Source organism: Lolium perenne, chromosome 1, assembly GCF_019359855.2.
Source record: "Lolium perenne isolate Kyuss_39 chromosome 1, Kyuss_2.0, whole genome shotgun sequence".
Lineage (NCBI taxonomy): Eukaryota > Viridiplantae > Streptophyta > Magnoliopsida > Poales > Poaceae > Lolium > Lolium perenne.
The window spans coordinates 198,044,588-198,071,280 of record NC_067244.2 but is presented as its reverse complement, the minus strand read 5'-3'; the positions used below and the strand labels follow the sequence as shown (position 1 = coordinate 198,071,280).

The window sequence follows — 26,693 nt, the reverse complement described above, 5'->3', positions numbered from 1 at the left end:
ATTTGCATCACACACGACAACTTTCATCCGATGTCCGTACGATACTTCCCCACGTTGCTAATTAATCCTTTCCCCCCTTTGTGTGTCATCAGCCCAAGCTAAACCCGCATGCCTTCTGTTGTGACTTTGCATTTAGCTGGAGGATGGTCAGCGACCATATGCCTTTTGGGATGAAACTTGCAGATGAAACCTCGCCTGGTTAAGGCCTTAGGGCATCTCCAACGGGGTGCGTCTAGCCGGACCGAAAATGCGTCTGGTCCAGCGGGACGACCGCTGGACACATATGACTGGATCGTCCGCAGCGACGCAAATCTGGTTTAAATATACGTTTTGGATGCGTCGAGGCAGACGATACGCGGACGCGCAAAGTGTCTGCTCGCGTCTGGCGAACGTTTCAGCAGGCCCGTGATGCAGCCTCAATGCGTCTTCTCAGCGACGCCAGTACTGGCGCCGAGCCGTCGCTTCGGCAGTCTGGGGCCGCGTAATGCCAATGCCTCGCCTGCCGCGCGGCAGTCGCCTACCTCTACGCACGAAGTGATGGCGATGCCCTGCGTGTCGCGGCCATCGCCTGCCTCCGACCTATATAAACAGGGGCGCGCGCATCTCATCTCGTCCCACACTAAACCCTAGCCTCTACCACTCAACTTCCAACTTTGCCACCATGAGCAGCGCCGGCTGCGGCCAGGCTGCCGTTGCTTCGGCAGGCTAGGGCCACCGCAGCCGCAGAGGACGACGACTCCAACATCTCGTGGTTTTTCGATGACCCTGATGCGCCTACCCCGGAGGAGAAGGCGGTGGATCAGAGGGTGTTAGTCGACTCCTTCGAGACGCTCAAGGACGACACCGCGAACGCGAGGTGATACGTCCATTTTGCATCACTATTTTATATCATAATTTACTGTTATTCATTGATATATTTCATATTTGGAGATGATACTTATGTTATTTCATCTATTTTGCATGTTTCATAGTTTTTGGAGGATCGCGCACCAGAGTCAGGATTCTGCTGGAAAAAGCGTCGTCGTCAGAAGGCAATATTTCGGAAGATCAACAATTGACAGAAATTATACGGAAAATCCTATTTTTCCAGAAGACGAAGGGAGCCAGAAGGGGGAGCCGAGGAGGGCCACCGTGGGCCCACCTCACAGGCCGGCGTGGGCCAAGGCCTGGCCGCGCCGCCCTGTGAGGAGGGGGCCCACAGCCCCCTTTGGCCTCCTCTCCTTCGCGTACATCTTCGTCCCAAAAACCTAAACTGCGGGGGATAGTCGCGAAGAGTCACAGCCGCCTCTGCGGGGCGGAAAACACCAGAGAGAAAAGAGCTCTCCGGCAGGCTAAAATCTGCCGGGAAAATTCCCTCCCGAAGGGGGAAATCGACGCCATCGTCACCGACATCGAGCTGGACATCATCTCCATCACCATCATCATCATCTACATCATCATCACCGCCGTCTCCACCGCTGCACATCGTCACAATGAAGATTAATCAGCTATATGAAGCGAAAGCACTAGACTAAATACCCATGTGTCCTCAAGAAGGTTTGGTCATTATAAGTAAACAAACCGGCTTGTCCTTTGTGCTAAAAAGGATTGGGCCACTCGCTGCAATTATTTCTCTCGCACTTTACTTACTCGTACTTTATTCATATGCTACACTAAAACCCCCTGAATACTTGTCTGTGAGCATTTATAGGGAATCCTTCATCGAAACTGCTTGTCAACACCTTCTGCTTCTCGTTGGGATCGACATTCTTACTTATCGAAAATACTACGATACACCCCCTATACTTGTGGGTCATCACGAGGCTGCAGATGTACCTGCTAGAGGACGCGGCGGCGCACCGAGCCCTAGCGCAACTCCGGGAGTCGCAAGAAGCCCTGCACGTCCTGGGGTCCCAGCCCATGGACGCCATCTACCTCTACGACGTCGACGATGACTTAGGCTGGCAAGGTCAATGCGTTGATCATTCTTGAAGATGGGTCAATGGAAGATGGTGGTAGCAACTTCTTGAGCGTGTGCACAGTGGTATACGCTCTGGATTTGCTGGACCGGTTTGAGTTCCCGACTCGCTACAGGGTGTTTTTGTGAGGCCCCTAGTTTTTTGATGATGTGCATAGGTGAGGTCCAAACATGACGCAGCGACATGATCACCCCCTTCATCAAGGTTGTAGGTGTTGCGATATATGTCTTTGGTGAGCTGACTTCAGTTTGATCTTTGTAATTTTTTGTAAGGTTTCGTTGAATAATTTTAATAAATTTTTTGCATGCATCATATTAATGTAGAGGCAAGGGTAGAACCTCCATTTAAAAGCCGGCATGGGAGAGAGAAAAAGGAGGTCGCACCAAAAATGATAGAAAAATTAAGCTTCAATTTAAAAGATTTCAATTGAAATGCAAGAATTTGAAGGAAAGGAGAGAAACAAAAGACTACGGTTCAGAGGTGGAGATTGTTTTCCCTGATAGTGGATTCATCGAACCAACGCCACAATGTAGCTGGCCCCGCATGTGAAAAGCTCGCTGCTACCGCGTCCTACGAGTGTCGTACGAAAATTATCGTGTGTATAGCAGGGCTCGCTCCCCTCCGTGCTATTTATCCGTGTCGTAGTATTAGTTGCAGACTTGCAGATCTCCCCGGTGAAAGTGAAAGAAAACGTGTCATTTGGTAGTGGATCGAGCATTTAGTTTCATCCGTCCGTGGGATATCGTTACCTTTGATGATCTTCCGCTGTAAGAATGGTGAATTTGAAACTTCTTGCGTGTGTATGTTCCTGGCTATTAAATTCTTTTTACGTGGAAATGGATTTACCATTATGCCATTACTCTGGCCACCAATTTAGATACAAATTCCGGGGCGACGCATTTCAAATCTAAAATATCCGTGCGCGTCCGTTTGCGTCGATTGCTTGCTTCCAGTGCCACGACATAATTTTTTTGGGTTTTGTATTATTTTCAACATAAAATATAATTTACATAGTAAGAAAATAAAATAAAAAATATAAACTAACATGATGCATGCGCCTACTCCTCCTCGTTGTCGAGCACGATGAAATTCGGTATCTATCACAGTCAGTTGGCAACCGGCAAAAGATACACCAGTGCCGCCGGCGGTGGAGGTGGAGATGGAGCAGCACACAGATTAAGCGCCGGTGGTGGATGTGGAGCATCCCATGGGCTGAACGATGGAGGTGGAGGTTGATGGTGGCGCAGATGTTCAACCGCCGCTCGCCAGTGTGCGTGCCGAAGAGACAACCGCGACATTGATGGTGAACCACAGATGTGGAAGCGATGACCGCCGAAGCGGCAGCGGCGGAAGCGATGCGCTCGATACAGCCCTATGGCTCGCTGCCAGGCGGGCCCGCTGGAAAAGCAAGCGATCACTTGACGCGTCCGCCGCGAGGCATCCAAGGCGCAAATACCCGCCGCATTTGCATCTCCGCGGACCTGGTTCCAACTGGCCCGCCTCCGCCTCCATCGTTCATCCCATGGGCTCCTCCACCTCCACCACCAGCGTTTAATCCGTGGGCTGCTCCACCTCCACCTCCACCGCCGGCGGCACCGACATCTGTTCTACCGGTTGCCAATTGGCTGTGGCAGATACCGGATTTTCCCGTGCTCGACGACGATGAGGAGTAGGCGCAGGCGTCGTGTTAGTTTATATCTTTTATTTTCCTTTCTTGACTATGTAAATGTGAAAAGTCAGATGGCGCATTACAACACGTTAGGCTCTCGCGACAGAAGCGATCTAGGTCTTCCTCGCCTCCTATCGGCGATGGCGCCGATCTGCCCCGCCTTTGTGGCCTTCAGGCCATGGGGTGCGGTTGATCGCGTCCCTCGTCAGCGGGAGGGCTCCACCCGCTGTTTTGTGGGCTTCGTTCTCTTTTTAGGGTCAAAGTTTGTAGGGGCAGCGCTTAGGTGGTGGTGGCGCCGCCTCGTGTAATAAGATCTCTCCGGCTTCAACCACATCTCGACGGCAACATCGAAAGGCTTGTGGGAGTGGTGTCGTCTTCGAGGTTTTTGTCTGGATGTGGGGATCTTAGGATCATCAAGGAGGTTCAGCGGCAGTTCATCCTTTTTCTGCGTCTTCGGAACGGATGTGGTCTTCTTGACTCGTTTGGTGACTTCCCGTCCGCAACCAACAACGTCAAGCGACTCAGGGAGGAGCGGCAGCGGTGGCGCGCCGTCGACACGGTCTGGAGGTTGAAGATGACATTCTTCTCAAGAATCTCGTTGTAGTTTTTGTTTTTCTTGGAGTGCTTTGTAGTGTTCGTTGTTTCTTTTAATATCAGTGTCTTAGTCGCAAAAAGAAAAGAAAAAAAGCTACTACCAAAAATACCGCCCAAATTCAGCTTAACAAATGTGAAAAGTCAGCGTGGCAAGGCGAGTGTCCCATTCTATTTTTAGGAAATGTAAAGAAGGGAAATTTAAATTCTATGGTAAAGATCGATAATTAAGCATGTATTTTTTTTCTTGTTTACATGCATGATGTACCAAGTTGTTCAGATGATGGATCGAGAAAATTAGATGCAATTATGAAAAAAAAAGGATTATTAGCCGTTCATTTCTTCTACAGCACATAGACAATTTTCAAATCTTACCTATGCCGCTCCGAAAAGATCGGGGGATGATCCGGTTCGGTGCCACCATGCAAACGTTGCGACCAAGTCAAGGACATAAAATTGAGTATATTTTTACTAGTTTCGTTTGGGCCAAGTCAAGTCAATCAATTCCCTTCATTACCCGGATACTCGATCAGAAACATAACGCGCCGTCGCAGCAGCGGCAGCTTCACAAACCAGAAACGTCGCACACACTTGGTCTCACTGATCCATTCCCCGTACATTATACATGGCGCCGCCCGTCGTGGCCTTCTCAGACCTGCCGACGGAGGCGCTCGACGAGATCGCTCGGCGCGCAGGGCCCCTCGACAACATCATCTGCGCCGCCGTCTGCCGGTCCTGGCGCCGCGCGCTCAAGACCACGCGCCTCCGCCTGCTGGGGCGGCGACCGGACCGCCCGCACGAGATGCACGTACAAAGTCGCTGGCCACGGCCCACCCTCGTCAAGGTCCGCCCGTACTACAGCGACACCGCGCAGTGGTCCATCCAGACCCCCGCCAAGGCGGATCCCGCCCGCATCATAGGCTGCTCCCAGGGCTGGTTCCTCGCCGTCGACGACCACACGTGGCTCGTGTCCCTGTTCGACCCGCTCACCGGCCGGAGCTTCCCGCTGCCTCAGTTCGCCTACGGCACCGACAAGCAGCTGCGCGAGCTCAGGGAGAAGTTCCGCTTCGGGAGGTCCATGTTCCAGAAGGCGGCGCTGGCTCCGGGCCGCCGGCTGGGGACTTGCGCCCTGATGCTGCTCCACAGCGACGGGCGCGGTCTGTCTTACCTCAGGCCCGGCGGCAGCACGTGGGCGACGGTGCGCCCTCCGAGAGGCATGCCGCACAGGTACCTAGACGTCATCTTCCACAGGGGCGCCTTCTACACTGTCAGCTGCTACGCCGAGCTGAACGCCTGGGTGGCCGACGGCGGGGGCGGCCTGCGGACGAGGCGGCTCACAAACCCGCTACGGGAGCAGGTTAGCGCGGTCCTCCTCGTCGAGTCCATGTCCCGTGACGGAATCCTTAGGCCTTGTTTATTTCTCTTGTATTTTGACCCTCAAAAGTTTGAGGATAAGAGGGGATTTGGTGTTCACCCAATCCCCTACCATCCCCTCAAATACGCCTCCTCAAAAATACACTAGTATGAGGTAGAGTTTTAAATCTAGGCAAAAATGAAGAGAATTGTGGGATATGTGGGGATTATCCTCCCCAAACCTGGAGAAGTAAACATGCTACTTGGGAGATTTCGGGATTGGGTATAATCCCCTCCGATCCCCTAAAATACTCTAGAAGTAAACAAGGCCTTATGGTGAACAACACAGACCCGCCGGGCTACAACTACTACTATCGACAACGACAGTACACCGTCCGACGCTACGGGGTGCGAGAGGGTAGGTGGCTTCCGGTGGAAAACCTCGAGGAAATGGCGACCGAGGTTGGGGACGAGTTCAGCTTCTGCGTCCCACGCAGCTTCGACGAATTTGATGACGGGGATGGTCCTGTGAAGGCATGTAGATCTTATTGTTTTTTTCCCTTATGTTGCAAGACTGGATCCAATATTGTGATACCCGAATATTATGAAATCAATTCATATATATGAAGCATGGATAATGTCTGGTGTCCGGCAAAACGTTGGGGGCTTCAATCGTCGACCCCCGGAGCCAGAGATGGATAAGATCAAACACAGGAATAAGAAGCATTTGCAATGCTTTTTTTGATCATTTTGATAGAGGGGGTGTGTGGGGTGGATAAAGAGATTGAAACGAAACGCTCTGCCTCATCTCTCCTCTACTTACATTTCTCCTCGCTTCCCTCACACAAACCCGCCGCGAGGATCTCCAATGGGAGCCATCGACTGCTACCTGAGGAGGCCTGAGGGTGAAAGGATATGGAGCGGGGAGACAGAGCACTGGAACAAAGGGGCGTGCGGTGGCCGACATAGCGGGGTCAAATGCAAATGTGGAATTGAAGATGTAGGTGAAGGAGGTGATCGATCTGATTTCCCTCCTCACGACCGTAGTCCGCGTGGAGGCGCATATGGAGTCAGTGTGGATGGAGTTATGTCTTTGACCTCCCATGGTGGGAGGGAGCACAGTCGACGCACGACTGAGCCTAGACTCACGACGGGCGAGAATGGGACGGGCGTGCAATGTGCGCCGCGTTCCTCCTTCCTAACAAGATAGAGGAAGATGGACTGAATATAGTTTTCACAGTGGCAACACGTGGGTGACGGTGCATGCTCGAAGGGGCATGCCTCACAGATAACTAGACGTCGTCTTCCATAGGAGCGCCTTCTACATTGTCAGTCCTGGGTGCCCGACGGCGGGGGCGTCTTGCGGACGAGGTAGCTCAAGAGCCTGATACGGGTGCAGGTGCGTGCAATCCTCGTCGAGTCCATGTCAATTCAGGACATCGTGATGGTGAACAACACGAACCTGCCAGACTACAACTAATACCGTCGACGACATTACACCGTGTGATGTTACGCGGAGCGAGAGAACCTCGAGGAAATGACGATCAAAGTTGGGGACGAGTTCAGCTTATGCGTCCCATGCAGCTTCGATGAATTTGGTAACGGGGATGTTCATGTGAAGGCATGTAGTTCTCACCACACTACTGAGAAAAGGCCTATAGCCGCAAATCTTATTGTCAGCGCCACCAAAAACCGTGCCCGCCGGTGCTAAATACTACCGGCGCGCCATGTTTCGGCCACGCCGGTGATGACCCAATACCGCCGGCGCAGGAAAATTTTAGTGCGCCGGGGATAAGGGTGAACCAGGTCCAGACCAAAACTGAAAATCGAGGCCGCGCACCTACATGGTGGTGCGCCGGCAGTAAGGGGAGATGTAATTTTCCCTCCCCACCCCCCGATCGCCTTTTCAGTTTTCGAAAAAATAAAAGAAAATGATAGAAAATTCAAAAAATAAAATCCTTTGAAATTTCCAATAATTATGCAATCTATTTTTAGTGAAAATTTGAAAAAATGAATTTCGATATATAATGCAAAATGGCCTCATCTTTCGATAAAACGGGATTTCTGGTTGCATACGACCTCCGATGAAAAACTTTTTATATCCAAATCTATCTACGCGAAATTTCCTATCCTAATTCAACGACTGTAGTCGTTTCGATAAAAAATGGATTCGGAAAATTCAAAACAGAAACGGGACTTTTTTCAGGTTTTAGATTTTCATGAAAAAAATAAAAAATTTTAGCCTCGGCGCACCGTGCGCCAGCGGTAATCTAGGCTATATATGCCCAGACCAGCCAGCGCACCTTCTCTCTCTTCCACTTCCCCATCTTCTCTTCCACTTCTCCTCCTCCTCCTCTCTTCCTCCCTCCGGCCACCTTCTCTTCTCCTCCACTCTTCCTCCTCTTCTACCTTCTTCCCCTCTAATCCCTCCCTCCGACGAACACCTCCTCAAGCTACTCACCGGAGCACCTCCTCAAGTATCTCACCGGCGAGCACCTCCTCAAGCATCTCGCGGGCGAGCACCTCCTCTCACCCTCGGGTCCGGTGAGCTTCTCGATGACCACCTCCTCTCACCCCGGCGACCACCTTCTCCCACACCGGCGAGCTTCTTGATGACCACCTCCTTTCACCCCGGCGACCACCTTCTCCCTCCTCTCTGTAAGCAGATGACCACGGTGGTGGCGGCGGCACATCTCCCAGGGCACAACCTACATCTAGACCTGCTTTCTTTTGAATCCTGGAAAACATACCACCGGCGCACCAGGCTGGTTCGACGGAGATAAATCGAGTTACCGCCAGCGCACCAGATGGTGCGCCGGTGATAAGCCTTTACCACCGGCCCGTTCCCACCGGCGGGCGCTGGTGCACCGGCAGTAGTCTTTTTTGGTGCGCCGACAGTAAGCATTTTCCTAGTAGTGCCAGGCTCGTGCTATCGACTCTAGAGGGTTAACTACGGGTTTGATCTTGATGGACCGTTCACTAATCTGCTCCTGGAAGACTCCGGGTGGTATGGGTGCACAAGTGGACCTAATGTTTGCCAACGCGTCGACTTCCTCATTGCTGGTGTGGCCGATGTGACTAAGCTCGCAACCATCAAAACTACCTTCCAGGAGGTTGTACATGTCACGGTAGGCGATCATGTTATCGCTAACAGCAGCACATTGCTCCTCGTATATTGTGAGTCGGGTTACACCACAAGCTTAGAGCCTCGTACCGAGCTTCATTGTCGGAGGCATTGCGGGAAGTACATATGTAGCACATAGTGCATCTTGTCTCCTTGCAGTGATACAAGAACAAGGCCGACACATGCTCCTCCGACTCTCTTGGAATCGTCAAAGTACATTTCCCGGAGCTGGAGAGATCGTGTGGGCCCGGTGTTTGGACCTCAATTCATTCAGAGAGTTAGGTAACACCTGATTTTATTGCATTATGCTTCTCGTAAGTGATGTCTCGTGGATATAACTAGATCTCCCACAGGGAGACTTGCCCTGTGGCCTCGGGGTTGTTGAGGATGCTAAACAGCAGGGCTTCACTTACCACCAATATCGGGTGATCCTCAAAATAGTGGCGTAGTCTACGCGCTGTCATGAAGAGTTGAAGACACCATATGCAAGCTTTTGGTAGTGCGGGTACCATTGTTTGGTGGGTGAGAGGGCCTCACTAAAAGAGGTAGTAGACATGTCGTTGTACCCCATGGGTCTTGTCTTCTTCCGCGCGCTCGATGACGAGCACGGTATTGACCACTTGGTTAGTAGCGGCGATGTATAGCAACATTTGTCCCCTTTCGTTGGGAGTCACCAGGACGGGCGAAGTCAACAATATGCGTTTCAGGCCGTCGAAGGCTGCATGTACTTTGGCCATCCACTCAAATGTGTTAGACTTTCTCAACAACTAGTGGAAAGGCAACTCCTTTTCGCCTAGTTTACTGATGAAACAGCTAAGTGCCGCTACATGTCCTACGAGTTACTGGACACCTTTGAGGTTTGTTATGAGTGCAGGGAGCACACCGTTGGGAAACCCCAAGAGGAAGGTATGATGAGCACAATAGCAAGTTTTCTCTCAGTAAGAAACCAAGGTTTAATCGACCAGTAGGAGAAAGGCGTGACTTCTGAAGGTGTTGCTAGCTAACTTGTGGCAGGGCGCACTACCGGTGTCAGCAACAACGTGGAACCTGCACACAACACAACCAAAATACTTTGTCCCAACTTACATCGAGGTTGTCAATCTCACCGGTTTTACTGAAAACAAAGTATTAAATGTATAATGTGGAAAGAGATGTTTGTTTGCAGTGGAATTAAAGAGAACAGTGCTTGCAGTAAGTAAACAGAACAAGATGATTTTAGCAGTGTAAAATAAAGGATCGGGGTCCACAGTTCATTAGAGGTGTCTCTCCATAAAGATAAATAACATGTTGGGTGAACAAATTATAGCTGGACAATTGACAGAACAAAGACCATACATGACAAGATGATTACTATGAGATTCATTCGGGCATTACAACATAATACATAGACCGTAATCCATCTGCGTCTATGACTAATAATCCATCTTCAGGTTGTCGTCCGAACCTCTTCCAGTATTAAGTTGCAAGCAATAGATTATCACATTAAGCAATGTGTGTAAAGTAAACAATAAAATTATCCTTAGACAAAATATTATTGCTTTCTCCCTAGTAGCAACAGCACATCTACAATCTTAGAAGTTATTGCCACTCTTCCAAAAAAACTAGAGGCATGAACCCACTATTGAGCATAAATACTCACTCTTGGAGTCACAAGCATTTACTTGGCCAGAGTATCTACTAGCAACGGAGAGCATGCAAGATCATGAATAACATATGACCAGTATATAATCGATCTCAGCATAGTATTCAATATTCATCGGACCCCGGCAAACATAACATGTAGCATTAGATAAAGATGATCTTGATCATGATAGGCAGCTCACAAGATCTAAACATGAGGCACAAATTGGAGAAGACAACCATCTAGCTATTGCTACGGACCCGTAGTCCAGGGATGAACTACTCACGCATCACTTCGGAGGCGGGCATGGCGATGTACATGCCTCCGGTGATGATCTCCCCCTCCAGCGGGGTGCCGGGAAGAGCTTCAGAACCCTCCCGAGCTAGGGTCGGCGATGGCGACCGCGATGAAAATTTTTGTGGATGGAGGCTCGGGTATTTAGGGTTTTCTCGAGATCGTGAATAAATAGGTGGAAGGGCGAGATCGGTGGACGCTTGGGGCGCCCACACCACCCATGGCGCGGGCCACCCCCTGGCCGCGCCATGGGTCGGTGTGGGCGCCTTGTGGCGACCCTCCGTCTCTCCTCCGGACTTCGTCTTCGTTACGGTAAAATATGAACTTCGGCTTTTGTTTCGTCCAATTCCGAGAATATTTCATGTACAACTTTTCTGAATAGGTTAGTGCTGGAAAATGTATAAAAGTGCAACGAACTGTAAGAAAAGCATATTTAAATTGGTGTAAAACAAGCATGGAGCATAAAAAATTATAGATACGTTTGCAACGTATCAGTTTGCTGGCTGCCGCATCGTCAAGATTTGCTTGTAGATATGAAGTACCCGAGAAGCATCCTGCAGGGACTCCAAATGCACACTTTGTCAGGTTCAACTTGATGTGGAACCTGTTGACATGGGTATACCCTTCGGGTACCCATTATTGGTATACCTGGATTGACTCGGCCCAATATGGAGAGAAGGCCCAACAAGGCAACCCGAAGAAGTAGTCGACTAGGACTCTTGTAAACCCTAAGCTGGTTGCATATATAAAACTAGCCAGGGCACCCGAAATAAGGAGGCCAACATATAGACATAGAGATAGACAACATAGATCCGCTTATGGCGGCACCCTGTAAACACATCTATGATCATATACTGGATTTCTAGCAGCACGTAGGGATCCTCCACCGAGAGGACCCGAAGCTGGGTACGTCGTGTGCCTAATCTCGCTCCTGGAATCTCCACCATCGCTCTTCCCGAAAACCCAAGTCTACAATACGTAGGCATTGGCGAGGCGATCCCTCGTGAATCACGGCGACTAGATTTTGTCATCCGGGCGGGATCCTTCATCGACATCTGCAACAAGATCTTCATCGGCTTTTTCACCCGCGCCGACGTCAAGGGCGGCCGTTTCCTGCATGCTCCGGCCAAAACCGTCTGTGCGCGGCGGCGCTGTACACCTATTACACGGAACGAGCAGAGGCAGCGAGCGAATTTGCAAAAAGAAAAAAAAAGCTATCACGGTGCCGCGAGCTGGCACTTGATCGGTCGGGTCACTAGCATCTGAGTTAGGACGTTTCATGTCCCAAGGAGAAAACCCTGATAGGAGTACAGATCCATCGTATCTAACCGTGGCAGATAAGTTTCCTAATCAATCCTATGTCTCTTTCCCGTTGATAAATCTACTACTGCTTGGTTATTTGCAATATGCATATTTTATCTGACACTATGGGATTGTGTAGATCGATAAAACAAAAACAAACTAGATCAATCAATATCAATATCACGTGACATTCTCCCAATTGGATATCGTTTTCTTCCAATCTATTAGTTGATCTAGGGCATCTGTTTGGTTCTAATCCCACGTACGCTAATACTTATTTTGTATGCATATGTTTAATCTAGAACAGTTGGATATAGTACTTTGTGGACTACAATTCAATCAAGTTGTACCGGCAGTAAGCTGCGCCCATCCGGCTATCAATCGTACATCCAAAGTGCTATACTTCTAATTAATTGCTACTTGCAAAATTTATTTGGGCAAAAAATATTCTTTCGGCTATTACTATTATTTGCGCGTTGATTTTTGCGTCGCAATATAATGACAGATTGAAATAAAACTTCGACTACTCTGCTCAGACGACCGCGCCTATCGTCGCGCACTTGTTACACTCGAGGGCTCACCCGTCGTGGATCCGCTTCATCGACTGCGTCCCAGGCACGACTTGCATCCACATCGGCTTCGTCGCACCCGATAAAAACCTAAGTTTTCTTCTTTTTCCAAAATTCAATTATTTATTTACTTTCTCCACACCCGAATACTTGGGGGCTGCATCATTACATCGTTAGAGAAAATTCACCTAACACTGAGGGTTGTACCATTACTTCGTTACCACAAATATATTTGGTTACTTGGTGAATTTCTTTTCTTCGGCTCTGGATGTATCTTCTCCGGCTCAGTGGAATTATTTTCTTCGACTCAGTGGAATTATTTTCTTCGATTTAGTGGATTTATCTTCTTCGGAACAGTGGATTTATCTTCTTCGGCTTGCTGGATTCTTTCTCTTCGGGTTATTATTGGTTCACTCTTATACAATATTACCCGATGCGTTTCCGGAACAATGGATTCATCTTCTATGGTTATTACTAGAACTATTTTCTTCGGATCAATGGGTTCATCTTCTATTATATCAGCGGATTTATCTTCTATGATTATTACTGGATTCTTCGAGCCAATGGATTTATTCTCTATGATATCGATGGATTTATCTTCAATACATGCTCTATATTTAACGGCGTAATCTTCAATATGGATTCATCTCAAATACTTCATCTGGGATTCATCTTCGTGTATTATTGTCTATGGCTTCATCTTAAATGGCTTCACCAAATATGACGCCGCGACTCCATCAACTTATTTCGACGTCACGCCTAACGCTCGGGGGCTTGACAACGATTTCGCCTCGGGTCACGACTGCGACACAACAATCATGACATCACCTCAGCAACGCTCGGGGGCTCGGCTATTTCTTCATCAACAATTTCGCGGCATCCACTTTTGCTATTTAGTGGTTTCTACTTTGGCTAGATTTCTTATCTACACTCGAAGATTTCATCATGCATCGACTTCGTTGTGTCCAAAAATCTAAGTGTTCTTTTATTTTGTATAAAGTTGATTATCGTTTACTTTATTCGCACCCGGCACTCGGGGGTTGCGCGGCATATATTCAGTTTACATATCATAGAATCCAAGCATCTGACACCGCATGCGAAAAAGAGAGTCAAGGAAAAGATAGAAAAAGTTTGTTTATTTGTGCAGGAGAAAGCAAATTTCAAAGTATATAAGAGAGAACCCGACGAAATTGTCTACAGGGAGAACTAGACGAAATTGTCTTCACGAAAGGACAGGACCCGACGAAATTTTCCTCAAGGTGAACCCGAAGAAATCTTCTGCAAGAAGGAACCCGACAAAATTTCTTCAGGAAGGAACCCGACAAAATTTCTTCAAGAAGGAACCCGAAGAATTGTCCTCAATGAGGTCCCGAAGAATTGTCCTCAAGGAGGTCCCGAAGAATTATCCTCAAGGAGGACTCGAAGAATTATCCTCAGGGAGGACCCGAAGAACTTTTCTTAAAGGAGGAACTCGACGAAATTATCATCAAGGGGAACAAAAAAAAAAGAGGATGGGCATATCTTCGGGTCCATTGACTCGTCATTTGTTATGAGCAAGAGCATAGGCGATGTGCCTGACGACAATATAGAAGAACCCAATATATTCGGCTGTCTCATCACGCCCGAGAAAAATATAGAAGAACCAGCAAAATGGGTCATTGCATCAGCCGAACAAGGCACTCGACAATATATTATCAGAGCGCTAAAAGTCGCGAATAATCTCCGAATGCCGCAAAACTCTGCGAAGGTAAGACCCCAGATCCGTTCTGAGCGGCGTGGCACCGTCTCTAACGTCGGTTTGCTACTTTTATCCGTATCAATAGATACGAAGAAAAATCCTAACGGACGCGTTAGGTACCCGATAAAATATGACTGGGGCTCGACAGAATGGTAAGGCCTTAAGCGGCACCTGTCGAGTTAACACCAGTATCCCGAGATCATGTCCAGGGACGTGATCTTGAAGTAGGTTTTTGCGGATTGCCACTAGAGCAGTTAACTAGTACCTGATCCGTCAGATGAACTAGCCCCAACTACCACTATCCCTGTACAATATATAATTGCATATCCAAAGATATGTGATAAAATTATTGAATGATTATAAAGTTGGAGATTTTCACGTACAATATAGATATGGATGTCAAATAAAAATAGCAATGGCCTGGAGTCGGTAAAAAGAGGGGCTGTGCCAAGTTCTTTATCGAGTAGTACAACTTGAGTCTATGCTTAGTGCAAGCACCCGCCCATAGGCTCGGGGGCTACTCTTATCGAGAGCATTGATTCACCCTCCCGATAAGATACAAGAAAGAGGAAAAATTGTTGAGTCGATATAAAAGCAAGTTGAGCCTACACCCAAGTGCAAACACTTGGCTGTAGCCTCGGGGGCTACTCCCATCGGGAGCGCTGGTCGCGCACTCGATAGAAAAATAACTTCGACAGCATCTACGACAATCAGGGTTTGTAGACTCAACTCGATTCTACGACTCGAGTGGAGCCTACTCCCATCGGGAGCACATGGGTTTCATCAAATCCTCCAGAAATATAGTTAAGTTCTTCATCGAGTAGTACAACTTGATTCTATACCCAAGTGCAAGCACTTGCCCATAGACTCGGGGGCTACTCCCATCGGGAGCGCTGGTCGCGCACCCGATAGAAAAATAACTTCGAGAATCATCGACATCATCTGCGCTACACATGATCTGCGACATGGACCTCGCCTTGTATTTCTTCGACTTCGGAGATGGTTATGCTTGGAGTCTCTACGCAAGTCTTCGACTTCCCTAGACACTCGAGGGCTACTGACATGGGTATACCCTTCGGGTACCCAATGTTGGTATACCTGGATCGGCTCGGCCCAATATGGAGAGAAGGCCCAACAAGGCAACCCGAAGAAGTAGTCGACTAGGACTCTTGTAAAACCCTAGGATGGTTGCATATATAAAGCTAGCCAGGGCACCCGAAATAAGGAGGCCAACATATAGACATAGAGATAGACAACATAGCTCCGCTTATGGCGGAACCCTGTAAACACATCCATGATCATATACTGGATTGCTAGCAGCACGTAGGGATCCTCCACCGAGAGGACCCGAAGCTGGGTACGTCGTGTGCCTAATCTCGCTCCTGGAATCTCCATCGTCGATCTTCCCCAAAACCCAAGTCTACAATACGTAGGCATTGGCGAGGCGATCCCTCGTCACCTGTCGAGGTTATCGAAGGTCTCGCGGAGGTCATCGATGAGCGCGGATCCTTCTTTGGTTGTGATAAGCACGTCGTCCACATAGCCATGAATGTTCTTTCCTATTTGTTCTTTCAGGTAGGCATGCATGCACCTTTGGTATGCATTCTTGAGCCCGAAGGGAATTATTGTGTAGTAGTACACACTATTATGCATGATGAAGGCTGTTTTTTCCTAGTCCTCGACCATCATCCTGATCTGGTTGTAGCATGAGTAGGCATCTAGGAAAGACAGGCGATCACAACAAGTTGATGAGTCGCCTATATGATCGATACGTGGGAGCGGAAAGTGATCCTTCGGGAAGTTCTTGTTTAGGGTCATGAAGTCGATGCACATGCATAGTGCTTCCATGTTCTTCTTCGGGACCAACACCGGTTTGACTACCTAGGTGGATTGTTTGATCTCCCAGATGAACTTTTCTGTGAGTAGTCTGTTGACCTCTTCACCAATGGCTTTGCTCTTTGGTTCTAAAAAACAACGCAGTGATTTCTTGACGGGCCTTCCAAGCCGGGGAATCATTGAATCTCTCCTTTACATACACAACAGATTTGTTGCGCAAACATTTTTCTTTCACAATCTGTTGCCATAGCCCCTTTTGAGTGTCATTTTTCCACCACCACTTGCCTAGCAAGCTAATGTTCTGCCTCCTCAAGTCTTTAACCCCAGTCCACCCTTGGATTTGGATCTACAAATTCTCCTCCACTTCACAAGGAGATATCTTTTCTTTATTATGTTTCCTTTGCCAAAAGAATCTTCTCATATGCTTATACAATTTCTCGATATATTTTTTTAGGAGGAACATAGACATGTAATTAAAAGGGATCCTCGATAAACATGATTGCATAAGGGTTAATCGACCACCCTCTGCAATCCAGGCATCTAATGTTTTCAACATATTACCATCAAGAAAGTCCCAGTCTATATTTTTAAGGATACAAAGGTCACACGCATACCCAAATATTTAAGGGGCAAAGTTCCCACTTAGCAATTAGACATATCAGCATAAAAACTTGTAACCTCATTACCAACTCCTATGGGAAAAATCAATCTTAAGGAAATTAATTTTCAGGCCATACATAAGCTCAAACATATGTAGCAACAATTTAATATTAATAGTTGTAAGGGTATTTTACCCTTATCCATTATTTTGGTAACAATGACACTGTTGCTAGAGTAATTGGTCTAATACATGTCTATGAGATTATTCCTAGGTATTAGCCAAATAGGTATTATGGTGTATCAATGGAACAAGAAGGTGAAGGGAGACCCCCCATTTGGACAGAAATGAAGAAGGGTTGTTCAGCCTCAGGCCGGCCTAAGGTCCGGTTGGACCGGGCGTGGCACCGGCTGACCCGGCGCCGACCGGCCCCTGGACCGGTGGCAACCGGGCACCATCCAGGGGAGTTTCCACCTTCACCCGGAGCTGGCCCGGCGCATGGCCAAGTTTGGACCGGCCTGGTCCGGCCACACGCCCGATCGAGCCGGCATGAGGATCGGCTGCCCCGACTCGCACCGGCTCCTACTCCAGTGACAACCAGGGGTAGGTACTGTAAGGCCAAGTCCCAACCCAGTCACGGCCTGGTGCCCAGCCCGGTTTGGACCGGGTGGTCCGGCCTACGGTCCGGTTGGACCGGCCTCTGCGCCGGATGGCCCGGCCCCAGGTTCGGCTGACCGACTCCCTCGATAGGAATCTGAGCTGGACAAGTTGTCAATGGTTTGCAACGGCTGGATTTAAAGTGGACCTATAAATACCCCTTCCCCTACCTTAGAACTGTCAGGCACTACATTACAAATTGTTCTTGAGCTCTCTCTCTCTCATACCCCCTTGATAGAAACACCAAAAGCCTCAGATCTCCCTCCTCCTCCACCCAAACTCGAATCCCTCGGGGGAAAAGATAGAGGAGGTCTTGATCTATACTTCATCGAACAAAATCATGTTCCTCCTTGTATTCATCAAGATACATGCTCTCTAGGGTTTCTTGGAAACCCTAGGTGGGCAAACAGGTCCGGAAGCATCCGGGCTGTGGATTTGCTCCTGACAAGATTGTGAAGGTTTGGAGGCTGCCTCAAAGTCTACCACAAGTGAAAAGAGCTATTCCTTCATGCGATAGGCTCAGGAGAAGAAGGTGAGCCTTCGTGGCGCTGGGGAATCCTTCGTGGGACCCCCACCTCTCCAAACGTGACGTACCTTCTTGCAAAGGAAGGGAACACGGGAATAAACATTCGTCTCCGCGTGCTATCAGTTATCTCTAACCGAACTCTTTACTTGTGATATATTTTCCTGTGAGAGCCTTCGTGCTCGAGTTAGTTGTATCATCATATAGGGTGCCTCACCTAGTTTGCATTAGGCTCGCTTTTATATTCCGCAAAGCCTAATCTTGCAAAGAATGAATTAAAATTTGTAGAAACCTATTCATCCCCTCTAGGTTTACCATCTCTGAACTTTCAATTGGTTCTAGGTCAGATATCATGCTAAGTGTAGGGATGTGTGCTCGTTTTCAATCTGCTCCTAAGGAGAGCCACTTGATGGCGGTCAAACGGATTCTAAGATACCTTGTTCTCACTCCTACTCTTGGGCTGTGGTATCCAAAGGGGTCAACCTTTGAACTCATAGGTTATTCGGATTCCGATTGGGCGGGTGATAGGGTTGACCGGAAGTCTACCTCCGGGGCTTGCCAATTCATTGGCCGGTCATTGGTGAGTTGGTCATCCAAGAAACAAAACTCCACTGCCCTATCCACCGCCAAAGCCAAATACATATCCGCGAAATCTTGTTGCACTCATTTGTTGTGGATGAAGCAAACCTTGAAAGACTATGGTATGTCTCTTGGTACGGTGCCTCTTCTATGTGACAACGAAAGTGCAATAAAGATCGTCAATAACCCACTTCAACATTGCCACACAAAACACATTGACATTCGCCATCACTTACTACGTGATCATGTTTCCAATGGGGACATTGATCTCACTCATGTGGGAACAATGTACCAATTGGCAGATATTTTCACTAAGCCCTTGGATGAAGCCCGGTTTGTAAATTTGAGAGGAGAAATTGGTATTCTTGATCCTAACAACTTAGATTGAACAACTTCTTGCAGTATATTCTTGCATTTATCTTGCTATCTAGCTTAGTTGTGCAACACATATGGCGATAGTCATCTTACCATGTCTTGGTATGATGCATACCTATGTGTGCAACATAAATAGACCCAGTGTCATTATATGGACCCAAGCATGTCTCTTTGAGGTCTCATGACATTTGTGCTTTAACATAGGGGGAGTAATCCCCCGCCCCTCATTGGCCTCACTTGCAAAATGTCTTCATTCTATGAGGCCAAATGATCTTATTGCAAAACCGTTCTAAAATGATTTATGATTCTTGATATATTTTGAATCATGCCCATTGTTGGTATTTACATCTTGTTTGGAATTCACACCAATGGGTATGCCTAGAAAATCGTTCGTTTCCTACCTCATGTCTGTGCTCCTCTTATCATACATCTATCTATCTATATGTACATGTCATCTTCTGATCATACACACACTTGTGCACAACGAAAAAGGAAAAAAGAAGCAGATACATGTTGTCCGGTCCCCGGCCAGGTTGGGCCGGCCCTAGCGCCGGCCAACCCGGTCCCTGGCCCAGTCGGCCGGGCCGTGCGCCGGTCGGTGACAACATAAGTGGGATTGGAAGTTGCCCCTTGGGGGTCTTCTTCCTCACTTCCCCCTTCCACCATAGCCTCCATTGGCACCGCCCTTCCTCTCCACCACTCCCTAGGGCATTCCCACCACTAGAACCTCCAAAAATCCACTCCACCATAGATCAGGCACCTTGGAAGATCTTCACCAAGGGATTTGGTCTCTCTCAAGCCATATTTGGAGTTCTTGGGCCTTTTTTCCCTCAAGCCTCTCCTTGCAGTTCTTCTTGCTCCTTTGGGCAAGGAAGAGCAATGTCTTCGGGTAATTCCCCTCTTCACCTTCCTATATCTTGATTCCCCCCATACATTGCACATTTGTTGAGGGATTTAAGAAACTACGGTTAGGGTTAGGGTTTGTCTAGTACATCATGCCATTAGTGTCACACACCACTATGCACAAGTTCCACTCTACATTGTTGTAATATATGTACAAGTATTTGAGTTTTTGCATGATTTGTGTTGAAAATATGGACTATACCTAAAATTCGACAGTGCCCGGTCTACGGCCCGATCTGTCGGCCCTCACACCGGCCGGACCGGCGTGTCGCCCGAACAACCGGCTGACAAACCGGCCAGTCCGGTCTCACGCCGGGTTGTGCCGGCCATGCGCCGGCTCGCCCAGACTTTCGCGCAAACTTCGTCAAAACACTTGTATATATGTTGTACTTTTGGCCTCCTTGTTTTTGATGACATGTACACTTATCCCACTGATATTCTCGCTCTATTTGCTCATTCACAGGAGATTCTGGTGATGACACACGTGGTGCTTTTGCCAAGAGGGGCAGGAATGAGAGGCCCCCGGGGTGCCAAACTAGCACTTGTATGACCAGCAGAGCAGCTCAGAGCAGTGAACCAGTTGGTTCTGCAGGAGGTAGGACCAAGACAACAGGCAAGAAAAGGAAAGGCAAACACGCAGTTCCATATGATGATCTTGTTGAGAAATTCCAACATACACTGTTGGTACAGTACATGTTGCTGATTGGAGAAGACTCAGAGAGAAGAATCCCTATCGGTTCGAGGAAAGAACTTACCTTGGTGGAGATAGGGAATTCTGGACCAACACTAAGTTGAGTATGTGGGATGATTTCTACAACTCCGCAGATTGTATGAAAAATGTTATCATTGTGCAGCCCAAGACCATCAACAGGGAAGAACTTACCATGCACCAAGCCACTAAGTACCGCTTTGTGGTTGATACCTTGCAGAAGATGGGGCAGCTTGATCTTGTGTGCTTGAAGCCTGGCAATACAAATGGAGTTGGGTTATATTGCCCAATCCTTGTCCGTCAATTCCACTGCACTATGTTCTTTCATGATGATGATGCTCGCACTATGACGTGGATGACTGGAAAAGAGAAGTACACTTGCAACTACCTTGACTTCTGTGAATCCATGAGATTTGGTAGTGGCCGTGCTCATGGTTTTCAGATTCACTCTCAGGATCAATTCACTCATGGGGACATTGCTTTCTGCTATCCTCTAGAGCCTACAACTGCCCCTCTGATACGTCTCAAACGTATCTATAATTTCTTATGTTCCATGCTACTTTTATGATGATACTCACATGTTTTATACACATTATATGTCATTATTATGCATTTTCCGGCACTAACCTATTAACGAGATGCCGAAGAGCCGATTCTTTGTTTCTGCTGTTTTTGGTTTCAGAAATCCTAGTAAGGAAATATTCTCGGAATTGGACGAAATCAACGCCCAGGGTCCTATTTTTGGACGAAGCTTCCAGAACACCGAGGGGGAAAGGAAGTGGGGCCACAGGGCGCCGACACGCTAAGGCGGCGCGGCCAAGGGGGGGCCCGCGCCGCCCTAGTGTGTGGGCCCCCTGTCAGGCCCCCTGGCCTACCCTTCCGCCTACAAATAGCCTTCGTCGCGAAACCCCCAGTACCGAGAGCCACGATACGAGAAAACATAATGAGACGCCGCCGCCGCCAATCCCATCTCGGGGGATTCAGGAGATCGCCTCCGGCACCCTGCCGGAGAGGGGAATCATCTCCCGGAGGACTCTACACCGCCATGGTCGCCTCCGGATTGATGAGTGAGTAGTTCACCCCTGGACTATGGGTCCATAGCAGTAGCTAGATGGTTGTCTTCTCCCCATTGTGCTATCATTGTCTGATCTTGTGAGCTGCCTATCATGATCAAGATCATCTATCTGTAATGCTACATGTGTGTTTGTTGGGATCCGATGAATAGAGAATACTATGTTATGTTGATTATCAATCTATGTGTTGTTTATGATCTTGCATGCTCTCCGTTACTAGTAGATGCTTTGGCCAAGTTGATGCTTGTAACTCCAAGAGGGAGTATTTATGCTCGATAGTGGGTTCATGTCTCCGTGAATCTGGAGGAGTGACAAGAAGGTTATGGATGTGCTGTTGCCACTAGGGATAAAACATTGATGCTATGTTCGAGGATATAGTTATTGATTACATTACGCACCATACTTAATGCAATTGTCTGTTGCTTGCAACTTAATACCGGAAGGGGTTCGGATGATAACCTGAAAGTGGACTTTTTAGGCATAGATGCATGCTGGATAGCGGTCTATGTACTTTGTCGTAATGCCCAATTGAATCTCACAATACTCATCATGTCATGTATGTGCATTGTCATGCCCTCTCTATTTGTCAATTGCCCAACTGTAATTTGTTTACCCAATATGCTATTTCTTATGGGAGAGACACCTCTAGTGAACTGTGGACCCCGGTCCATTCTTTTACATCGAATACAATCTACTGCAATACTGTTTCTACTATTTTCTGCAAACAATCACCATCCACACTATACATCTAATCCTTTGTTACAGCAAGCCGGTGAGATTGACAACCTCACTGTTTCGTTGGGGCAAAGTACTTTGGTTGTGTTGTGCAGGTTCCACGTTGGCGCCGGAATCCCTGGTGTTGCGCCGCACTACAATCCGTCACCAACAACCTTCAACGTGCTTCTTGGCTCCTACTGGTTCGATAACCTTGGTTTCTTACTGAGGGAAAACTTGCTACTGTGTGCAACATACCTTCCTCTTGGGGTTCCCAACGAACGTGTGTGTTACACGCCATCAAGCTCTTTTTCTGGCGCCGTTGCCGGGGAGATCAAGACACGCTGCAAGGGGAGTCTTCACATCGCAATCTCTTTACTTTGTTTTTGTCTTGCTTTATTTTATTTACTACTTTGTTTGCTGCATTATATCAAAACACAAAAAAAATAGTTGCTAGTTTACTTTATTTACTGTCTTGCACACTAAATCAAAACACAAAAAAATTAGTTGCTTGCATTTACTTTATCTAGTTTACTTTATTTACTGTTGCTAAAATGAATACTCCTGAAAATACTAAGTTGTGTGACTTCACAACTACAAATAATAATGATTTCTTATGCACACCTATTGCTCCACCCGCTACTACAGCGGAATTCTTTGAAATTAAACCTGCTTTACTGAATCTTGTTATGCGAGAGCAATTTTCTGGTGTTAGTTCTGATGATGCTGCTGCCCATCTCAATAATTTTGTTGAACTTTGTGAAATGCAAAAGTATAAAGATGTAGATGGTGACATAATAGAATTAAAATTGTTCCCTTTCTCATTAAGAGGAAGAGCTAAAGATTGGTTGCTATCTCTGCCTAAGAATAGTATTGATTCATGGACTAAATGCAAGGATGCTTTTATTGGTAGATATTATCCCCCTGCTAAAATTATATCTTTGAGGAGTAGCATAATGAATTTTAAACAATTAGATACTGAGCATGTTGCACAAGCATGGGAAAGAATGAAATCTTTGGTTAAAAATTGCCCAACCCATGGACTGACTACTTGGATGATCATCCAAACCTTTTATGCAGGAATGAATTTTTCTTCACGGAACCTATTGGATTCAGCTGCTGGAGGTACCTTTATGTCCATCACTCTTGGTGAAGCAACAAAGCTTCTTGATAATATGATGATTAATTACTCTGAATGGCACACGGAAAGAGCTTCACAAGGTAAGAAGGTAAATTCTGTCGAAGAAACCTCTTCCTTGAATGATAAGATTGATGCTATTATGTCTATGCTTGTGAATGATAGGACAAATATTGATCCTAATAATTTTCCGTTAGCTTCATTGGTTGCACAAGAAGAACATGTTGATGTAAACTACATTAAAAATAATAATTTCAACAACAATGCTTACCGGAACAATTCTAGTAACAACTATAGGCCATATCCTTATAATAATGGCAACGGCTATGGTAATTCTTATGGGAATTCTTACAACAATAATAGGAATACACCCTCTGGTCTTGAAGCTATGCTTAAAGAATTTATTAGTACACAAACTGCTTTTAACAAATCTGTTGAAGAAAAGCTTGGGAAAATTGATATACTTGCTTCTAAAGTTGATAGTCTTGCTGCTGATGTTGATCTTTTGAAATTGAAAGTTATGCCTAATAGGGATAATGAAAATAAAATTGTTACTACAGCAAGTGCCATCCAAGTTAGAATTAATGAGAATATAATTTTAATGGCTGAATTGCATGCTAGGTGGGAAAGAGAAGAAAATGAAAAACTAGCTAAAGAGAACAATGTAGCTAAAGTTTGGACTATTACCACCACTAGCAATGCTAATGCTCCACATGTTGCTGCACCTCCTACTATTAATGATAAAATAATTGGTGTTAGCAATGTTTCTACTCCTAATGCAAAGCGAGCAAAACTGCCTGAAACTGCTAAAACTGCTGAAACTGCCTGTGATAAAACTGTTGAAATTTTTTCCAACATTGGGGATAATGATCCCATTGCTTTAGATCATAATGGTTTAGATTTTGATGATTGTCATATCTCTGAAGTTATAAAGTTCTTACAAAAACTTGCTAAAAGTCCTAATGCTAGTGCTATAAATTTGGCTTTAACAAAACATATTACAAATGCTCTCATAAAAGCTAGAGAAGAGAAATTAGAACGCGAAACTTCTATTCCTAGGAAGCTAGAGGATGGTTGGGAGCCCATCATTAAAATGAAGGTCAATGACTTTGGTTGTAATGCTTTATGTGATCTTTGTGCAAGTATTTCTGTTATGCCTAAGAAAATTTATGATATGCTTGACTTGCCACCATTGAAAAATTGTTATTTGGATGTTAATCTTGTTGATAATGCTATAAAGAAACCTTTGGGGAGAGTTGATAATGTTCGCATTACCGTTAACAATAACCTTGTCCCCGTTGATTTTGTTGTCTTGGATATTGAATGCAATGCATCTTGTCCCATTATATTGGGAAGACCTTTTCTTCAAACTGTTGGTGCTACCATTGATATGAAGGAAGGTAATATTAAATATCAATTTCCTCTCAAGAAAGGTATGGAACACTTCCCTAGAAAGAGAATGAAGTTACCTTTTGATTCTATTATTAGAACAAATTATGATGTTGATGCTTCATCTCTCGATAATACTTGATACACACTTTCTGCGCCTAGCTGAAAGGCGTTAAAGAAAAGCGCTTATGGGAGACAACCCATGTTTTTACTACAGTATTTTTGTTTTATATTTGAGTCTTGGAAGTTGTTTACTACTGTAGCAACCTCTCCTTATCTTAGTTTTATTGCATTGTTGTGCCAAGTAAAGTCTCTGATAGAAGTATGATACTAGATTTGGATTACTGCACAGAAACAGTTTTCTTTGCTGTCACGAATTTGGGTCTAATTCTCTGTAGGTAACTCAGAAAATTATGCCAATTTACGTGAGTGATCCTCAGATATGTATGCAACTTTCATTAGTTTTAAGTTTTTTCATTTGAGCAAGTCTGGTTCCTGTTAGAAATTCGTCTTTACGAACTGTTCTGTTTTGACAGATTCTGCCTTTTATTTTGCATTGCCTGTTTTGTCATGCTTGATGGACTTTTCGATTCCATTGACTTTCAGTAGCTTTGTGCAATGTCCAGAAGTATAAAGAATGATTGTGTCACCTCTGAATATGTGAATTTTAATTGTGCACTAACCCTCTAATGAGTTGCTTTGAGTTTGGTGTGGAGGAAGTTTTCAAGGATCAAGAGAGGAGGATGATATACACTATGATCAAGGAGAGTGAAAGCTCTAAGCTTGGGGATACCCCGGTGGTTCACCCCTGCATATATCAAGAAGACTCAAGCGTCTAAGCTTGGGGATGCCCAAGGCATCCCCTTCTTCATCGACAATATTATCAGGTTCCTCCCCTGAAACTATATTTTTATTCCGTCACATCTTATGTACTTTGCTTGGAGCGTCTGTTTGTTTTTGTTTTTGTTTTGTTTGAATAAAATGGATCCTAGCATTCATTGTATGGGAGAGAGACACGCTCCGCTGTTGCATATGGACAAATATGTCCTTAGCTTTACTCATAGTATTCATGGCGAAAGTTTCTTCTTCGTTAAATTGTTATATGGTTGGAATTGGAAAATGATATATGTGGTAATTGGTATAATATCTTGAATAATGTGATACTTGGCAATTGTTGTGCTCATGTTTAAGCTCTTGCATCATATACTTTGCACCTATTAATGAAGAAATACATAGAGCTTGCTAAAATCTGATTTGCATGTTTGGTTTCTCTAAGGTCTAGATAATTTCTAGTATTGAGTTTGAACAACAAGGAAGACGGTATAGAGTCTTATAATGTTTACAATATGTCTTTTATGTGAGTTTTGCTGTACCGCTTCATCCTTGTGTTTGTTTCAAATAACCTTGCTAGCCTAAACCTTGTATCGAGAGGGAATACTTCTCATGCATCCAAAATCCTTGAGCCAACCACTATGCCATTTGTGTCCACCATACCTACCTACCACATGGTATTTCTCTGCCATTCCAAAGTATATTGCTTGAGTGCTACCTTTAAAATTTCCATTCTTTACCTTTACAATATATAGCTCATGGGACAAAATAGCTTAAAAACTATTGTGATATTGAATATGTACTTATGCACTTTATCTCTTATTAAGTTGCTTGTTGTGCGATAACCATGTTCCTGGGGACGCCATCAACTATTTCTTTGTTGAATATCATGTGAGTTGCTATGCATGTTCGTCTTGTCTGAAGTAAGAGAGATCTACCACTTTATGGTTAAAGCATGCATATTGTTAGAGAAGAACATTGGGCCGCTAACTAAAGCCATGAATCATGGTGGAAGTTTCAGTTTTGGACATATATCCTCAATCTCATATGAGAACATTAACTGTTGCTACATGCTTATGCATTAAAGAGGAGTCCATTATCTGTTGTCTATGTTGTCCCGGTATGGATGTCTAAGTTGAGAATAATCAA

General features: G+C 46.1%; 1 protein-coding gene across 1 annotated transcript; it reads left to right on the top strand.

The window, feature by feature from the left end:
- The first annotated feature begins 4,834 nt into the window (after positions 1-4,834).
- On the top strand, positions 4,835-5,898 carry LOC127310640 (uncharacterized). The gene has a single exon (XM_051341319.1). It carries the CDS (start codon positions 4,844-4,846, stop codon positions 5,738-5,740), a length of 897 nt encoding a protein of 298 aa, XP_051197279.1. The 5' UTR covers positions 4,835-4,843; the 3' UTR covers positions 5,741-5,898.
- Positions 5,899-26,693: the final 20,795 nt, after the last annotated feature.